This window comes from Penaeus vannamei, chromosome 5 (genome assembly GCF_042767895.1).
Source record: "Penaeus vannamei isolate JL-2024 chromosome 5, ASM4276789v1, whole genome shotgun sequence".
NCBI classification, from domain to species: domain Eukaryota; kingdom Metazoa; phylum Arthropoda; class Malacostraca; order Decapoda; family Penaeidae; genus Penaeus; species Penaeus vannamei.
The window spans coordinates 9,738,278-9,745,777 of record NC_091553.1 but is presented as its reverse complement, the minus strand read 5'-3'; the positions used below and the strand labels follow the sequence as shown (position 1 = coordinate 9,745,777).

At 41.2% G+C, this 7,500-nt stretch overlaps 1 protein-coding gene across 1 annotated transcript in view; it reads right to left on the bottom strand.

Moving 5' to 3' along the window:
* Positions 1-7,500, bottom strand: part of LOC113818077 (chitin deacetylase 1) — a 9,776-nt gene that overhangs the window by 1,976 nt on the left and 300 nt on the right. Inside the window, exons 2-4 of the mRNA XM_027370216.2 lie at positions 793-914; positions 416-572; positions 1-135 (exon numbers count right to left, since the gene is read on the bottom strand). The exon at positions 1-135 is cut by the window's left edge and continues 24 nt beyond it. Of these exons, the coding sequence (XP_027226017.1) occupies positions 1-135; positions 416-572; positions 793-914 (414 nt within the window). The remainder of the gene's footprint in view (positions 136-415; positions 573-792; positions 915-7,500) is intronic.

Genomic DNA, 7,500 nt, shown 5'->3' with positions numbered 1-7,500 from the left:
CGTTGCAGTCGGCGACGCCGTCACAGAACAGCTCCTTCCTCAGACACTCTCCGGATCCGCACTCGATGTCCGTGCCGGGGCAGTTGGACACCTCGCCTTCGGGCACGGGCCATCGGGGCTCGGGCAGGCGGCTCTCTGCAAGGGGCAAGAAGGGCGTTGGTCAGGGTAGGGCTTCACCTATTTTGCTGTTGTTATTGCCGAAGTAATAGTAATGGTGGCAGCAGTGTGGATGATGGGAATGGTACATTGTGATAATGACAATAGATAAAACTATAATACCCGTCATGATATCACTCATATATCTCATGATAACAGCAACAAGGATAAACGACGATATCAACTTGCCATCACCATCAGACAAACTGATAATACATTCTCTACTACAAGAGTAACAAGTGATTTCTGTTCAACTTACTCTCGAACTGGGCGCAGTTGAACACCTCGTTCCTGCCCTTGCAAATCTGCTGTTCAATATCGAAGAACAAGCTGGCGGGGCAGTTGTTCTTGCTGAGGGCCTTCTTGCCTCCTGGAGCAGGGATGCAGCGGTAATACACTCCGCAGAACTGGCGGGCCTGAGGGAGAAGAGCGAGGGGTTGAGGACATGTTTACAAGGATTCTTTGCTCTTTTCAGGTAAAAACAAAGGGTTGAAGATTTACAACGAGTTGGTGTGTGTGTGTTTGTGTGTGCTTGTATGTTCTTTAAAATTTGCATATACGCTTGTATATGTGTTCATCGGTCTTCAGTAGCCACATGTATACACACGGTGACGCATGGTCTTCACGAAATCTTACCTCATCTTCAAACACATCTCCCAAGTTCTGCCTGAAGAATTCCTGTGAGCTGCGTCCCAAGCAGTATTCCTCGGTGGTCATTTCGATGAGCTCCAGCTGGGCGGAGGCCAGCCCCGCCACGACTGCAACGAAATACAAGCAACGCATAAGTATAAAGCTAACACTGGTAACTATTAACTCACTTTTGCATGGAAACAAGCAACATGTAAGTATAAAAATAACAATAGTGGTAACTATTAACTAACTGTTGCATGGGAACAAGCAATGTATAAGCATAAAAACAACAACGGTGGTAACAATGAACTAACTATTGCATGGAATTGGGTCTAAGTTTGGTCAGCTTGCCAGCCAGCGGGAATGAGCAGTCTTGATCAATCGATTTCTTTGATCAAATCTGTATCTTCACTTTCTTCGTATTCATCTATCTGTCGGTCTATCAATCTCACTACATACATACATTTGTGTGTGCGTGTATCTTTATGTATGTATGTATGTAAATGTAAGTATGCATGTATATATGTGTGTATGTATGTATATATATGTATGTATATATGTATATATATGTAAGTATGTATGTATGTATGTATAGTCTGCTAGGTGTCTGTATGCCCTTACTCTTTCTTGGAGGCATACAGAAGGCCGTCTCAGCTGAAGTTTCTTCAAAAGGTCAGCGCGACCTTTTAAATGTCATGGCGGTTGGCCTTAACAACCGTTTCCTTCCCCACTCTTCGTACCTTACTAGAATTTGCTCTAATTTACTCTTTCTTTATATCGGTGTGTAGGATAGGAAGTGCTCTATATCTCTCTATCACATAAATATATTCATTCTGTTTCAATCTCTATTTATCTATCTCAGATACACGTAAACACACACGTATGCATACTGACACACACACACACACACACACACACACACACACACACACACACACACACACACACACACACACACACACACACACACACACACACACACACGAAGCTCACGTACTTGCACTTCGAACCCCAAGCGCATTGTTCGCATGATGCAACAGAGCTCTCGAAGAAGCATGCAGTGTTTGCAATGACTTTTCTTCAGGCGAGAGTAAACTGTCTTTTGAGATATGTTTTTTTTTTCTCTCATTTATATTTTTTCTTCTACATTTTATTCCTAAATTCTGAATTCGCTCGTCTTCCGTCTTCATCCTCTATTCTTGTCCACGAGGTACACTCTTTCCTCTCTCCATTATTCATGGTTCTATCTCGGTTCCGAAAGCGAGCGTTGAGGAATGCACTTGTGGCCGAATCCGACCGAGGGTGACGCTGCAAGTTGTGCCAAGAACAGGTCCTCAAAGTCCGACCGGGAGATTACAAAACATTTTTTTTTTTTTTTTTGATGGGGGGCGAGCGAGCGAGCGAGCGGAGAGGGAGGGGGAGGGGGGAGGAGGGGAGAGAGGGAGGAGGGAGAGGGAGAGAGGGAGGAGGGAGGAGAGGGAGGAGAAGGGGGAGGAAGGGAGGGGAGAAGGGAGATAGAAGAGAGGTTCTCCCTCCCCTCCCCTCTCCCTAACCCCCTCGCACCTGTTATTGGGGGTGGGATGGGGGTTGGGGGGTTGGGGGGTTGGGGGTTGGGAGGAGGGGCGCAAGATTCCGGTTTTCCTTTCACTTGGGTGGACTGGTGTTACAGGTTGTGGTACAGGGGCCTTGTTCAGCCTCGCTCTCCCGCTTATCTGTCTACACAAGCACACAGGTACAAGTGTATATCCACACACACACAAATATGTGTATGTTTGTGCGAGTTCGTGTGTGTATATGTGTAATATATATGTATGTATATATAAATATATATACAGGTAGATAGATAGATATACACGGAGATATAGACAAGCAGATGGAGCAACGTGTGTGTGTGCAAGCGTGCATTTGTATGCAGATATTCACCGGCAGTTGTATGCGTGGACAGGTAAATGAATGTAAATCATAAGCGATATATAAAGGTTAGATTTACAACGATAAAGAAAGAAATGATGGCGACTATAGTGATTATATATACCTTCGATGTAGTTTTGATGCCATTCTAGTGACAATGAAGAAGAAGAAGAGGTTGATATCAATTAAGAAAAGAAGAAGATGAGGAATGATAGTAATAATGTTGATATTAACTTTGAAGAAAAGAAGAAGACGAAGAGGCAAAAGAAAGAATGAATTTGAAGAAAAAATAAGACGAAGCGGCAAAAGAAAGGGGAAAAAATGAAGAAAAAATAAAACAATGAGGCAAAAGAAAGAAAAAAAAAAGAAAAGAAGAAGACGAAGAAGAGGCAGAAGAAAAAGAAAGAAAGAATAACGGAGAAACACCGTCACGCCACCTATCGTGAGCAGGCAGCATATGATCATCACGCCAAAGCTTTTACCTCTTGTGTCTCGCGGTCGGTAAGCGCTATTGTAAACCGACGCTGGATCACGAAACGCCATCTTAGAGCTTTCACTCGTGAGCTCCGAAGAAAATCAATGCTCAGGGCTGGAAAATTCTCCAAAGTGCTCCAATCGCCTCGTCCGGTTTCTCTTTCTAGGGGGATCGAGTCCTGTTCCCGCGCCTTTTCACTTCGAGAGGTCCGGCGGCCGACGCGAACTCAATCGCCTTTTGGAATTCAGTTCTAGAATGCTCTGTGATGCTTTTTTTATATCTGTCTCTTCATTTATTAGCTTATTTTCTTTCTTTTTCCTTTTTTCGGACTTCTAACCAGTAATGACATCAGGAATGAGTTGTTTTTTATAAAAAAAAAACTCGAAGTCAAGGCTGGTGTGACTGTGATTGGTGGCCATTACTTGTACATTGTAAAAGAATCGATTGGAAAGAATCGAGGAATTAGAAAAGATGATAAATAGGGGGAAAGAAGAGAATAAAGATGAATGGAGATGAAAATGAATAAAAGAAGATTATTGTTAAGGGAGGCTAAAAGATGGTGAGAGTGGATACGTACGTAGAGAGAGAGAGAGAGAGAGAGAGAGAGAGAGAGAGAGAGAGAGAGAGAGAGAGAGAGAGAGAGAGAGAGAGAGAGAGAGAGAGAGAGAGAACAGAGAGAGAGAGAGATAAGAAAGACAGAAAGACAGAAAGAAAGAAAGAAGAGAGTCGACGCAAAATCCCCCTCTATTTAGAATTGTCTTTCGTCACACCTAACTGGTCTCAAGCCGGCTTATTGCGTCACCCGAGCTTCTGAAGGCGGAGATTGGCAGTCGGAATACCTTCACATCGGCAGGTCATTTATAGGTCACGGGGTCACAAGGTCGCGAGAGTAATATCAACCCATTGAGGGTCGTAGAAAAAAATGGCGATTTATGGTGTAAAAGCAACCTCTCTTTCGCGTACCAGAAACTTCAATAATAAAAAAAGGAAATAAAAAAGGAAAAAAAGTACAGAGCATTAATAACGATTTTTTTTTTATAAATATATAAAGAGGTGAACGTGTATATGGGACGCAGAACGAACGACAAAAAAGGGAAAGTGCGAGCGTTGTGAGTGATTTCCAATAAATACTTTTTTTTATTCTACAAACCACTAAATATTTTCCAATCTGAAAGTTTCTCAGTAGTGTTGAAATCCGTATGAACCTGCTTGGCTATTTCTCGCATTTTAGTTTTTATTCATTAATTTATTAACCCGGCCTTTTTTTTTTTTTTAAGGCGATGGAGATTTCAACGCGAAGTGAAAAAATGATCCAAGTAATTTTCTCTGTGAAAGATCGAGCAATTTGGAATTACGGCTAAAAAAAACCCAGATATTACGATAGATTTACATTCACAGATGATCATGTTATTCCATAAATTATCATTCAGATTCACGAGAGGTTAATAGGTATTGCCGGTGAAGAGAAACTACATTTAAGAATGAACGTTCTATCAGGAAGCGAAATTCACTCGTCAGTGGAATTACCTAAAACCTCAAGAAAAAGATGACATATTTACGTAAGAGTTGAAGTTGAATACTCAATATTCAGATTATGCGATAGGTAAACATAGGAGCGGTTGCAATGCAAGTCACTTTCTTCCAGGAGAAAGTGAATGCGTGTGCAGACTTGGGTTGCATTCTTTCAGGCTCTGCAATATTGTACGATGTTGTAAGTCGCCGGAAAAAAATATGCGCATGAGATATGAACAGATACAACAACAACAACAACAACAAAAACAACAACAACAACAACAATAAAACATCAACAGAAAACCTACTAAAAAAACAAAACAAACAAATAAAAAAACAGAAAAAAACACAAACAAGAAACATCGTAGAAAGCGCCAGAGAGAGTTTTTGTTTTGATTCGAAAGGAAAGAAAAAGAAAGAAACACGACTTTCACTACCATGGGAGGGGGGTTGGGAGTGGGGGGGGGGGAGGAGAAAGTGTCATGGGAGAGGATAGCGGATGAGGAGAAGGTGGGATGCTGGGCTAGAGATGTGGGGCATCGCGTAGGGGTGAGGGTAGGGGTGAGGGTAGGGTGAGGGTAGGGGGAGGGGGGGGGGAAGGGAGAGGGAGGGGCGGGAAAGCTTTGCGGTTAAATCAGGGGGTGGGGAGGAGGGGGAAGGAGGGGAGGAGGGGGAAGGAGGGGATGGGAGGGGGAAGAGGGGGAGGAGGGATAGAGAAAGGGTGGAAAAGAAGGAGGGAGAAAGAGAGAGAGAACCGCTTTCAGGGAAACGTGGATAGAGGGATAAAAGAGACAGACAGATGAACAGAGAAGGAAGAAGAGGAGAAATAGAGATAAATTAAGAAAGGAGTAAGAAAATATGTTAGATGTTAAGTAAGTGAAAGGAATAAGAGAGAACAAACGATAATGGAAGAAATAACATAAAGATGAGAATTAGGAAGTAGGCGAAACGATATATACATGCATTACATATATATATATATATATATATATATATATATATATATATATATATATATATATATATATATATATATATAGATAGATAGATAGATATAGATATATAGATATATAGATATAGATATAGATATAATATATATATATATATAGATATAGATAGATAGATAGATAGATTGATAAATAGATAGATAGATAGATAGATATATAGATAGATAGATAAATAGATAGACAGATAAATAGGTAGATTAGATTGATATATAGAAAGAGATTTGGTAATGCATATACATATTTCTATGGGCCAGATAGAAAACATGTAATAGCATGGAGTAAAAAGAAAAATAAATATAAAAAAACTAGATGAGAGCGACAGGAATAAAGAATCATGCATAGCATAAAGAAGAAAAGAAATGCATAGGGAGGTTAAAATTAAACGAATAGAGTGGAAGAGCAGATGAACCAAATAAATCTAATCATTTTGCGCACATACACATGCCATAAACACTCACATACATACAGAATTACATATGCATACACACACACACACACACAGAATTACATATGCACACACACACACACAAACCCTCACACACACACACACACAAGAAATCTACAAGAAATCTACAAGAAAACGAACAGCACTCGAACAAAAGCCGAGATCATCAATCGTCTCAAATTGCAAAAGCCGAGTCGGTGCCGGACACGATTGCCTCCGCGCGCTCAACGACCACGTGTCCAATATGAAAGTGAGAGTTGCATTACACAAGCGAAAGAGCATAAGGTGGTGTGTGTGCGTGTGCGTGTGTGTGTGTATGTGTAGGTGTGTGGATAGATATCTGTCAGATATCTGTGTGTGTGTGTGTTTGTATGTAGGCTCGTGCATGGGTGTGTTGTGTGGTGCGCCGGTGTGTATGAATTTGCGTGTGCGTGCGTATCTGTGTAAGCGTGTGACGTGCTTGTATATGTACATACATATATAAATCCGTATACATTCACCTACACATACACATATATAAATACATACATTATATATATATATATATATATATATATATATATATATATATATATATATATATATATATATATATATATATATATATATATATATATATATATTATGTATGCATTCTTATATGCATTAACAGAGTATATACGCATGTATGTATGTATACATGTATGTACATGCATACATACATACATATATATATATATATATATATATATATATATATATATATATATATATATATATATATATATATATATATATATATATTCCATTTTCTGCTCAGTGCAACGAACTCTCTGAGATGCATTTAACACTCAAACAATTTTGGGAAATGAAGCCGAGGCGCAGCTCGCCGGCTGACTGCGCCGCGCGTGCAACAGGCAGTGAAGTTGTGACAGCGTAAATGATGCAAGTCATCGATTGAGCCTTACTCATTTACGCGAAATTCTACATCTATCTTGCTATCTATCTCTGACTAAGGGCTACCCCCCACCCCCCCACTTCACTGGTTCACTTTCACTAATGCACGTCACGAACTCGCCTTGTTGCATATGCATGAGTGAATCCTACGAACAGGGGAATAGACTCCACGATCACAGCCTGCGGGGAAAGGATCGAATTCTGACATCTCGTATCCTTTCACTTTCGGGAGAGACCGAGCCAGACTGCGGCGTGCGAGGGAAGGGGACTTCAGGAGTGTGAAGCCTCCTTGAGACCTCCTTCAGAAAGGGGGCTTCCTCGCGCCTCGAGTCTCACTCCGTCGCCTCCCGTGCAGCTCTCTCCGGGGGCGAGACCTGCGCTTCCTTCAGGCTGTCGAAGGTGAGAGCACGGGCACTGGGCAGCATCCG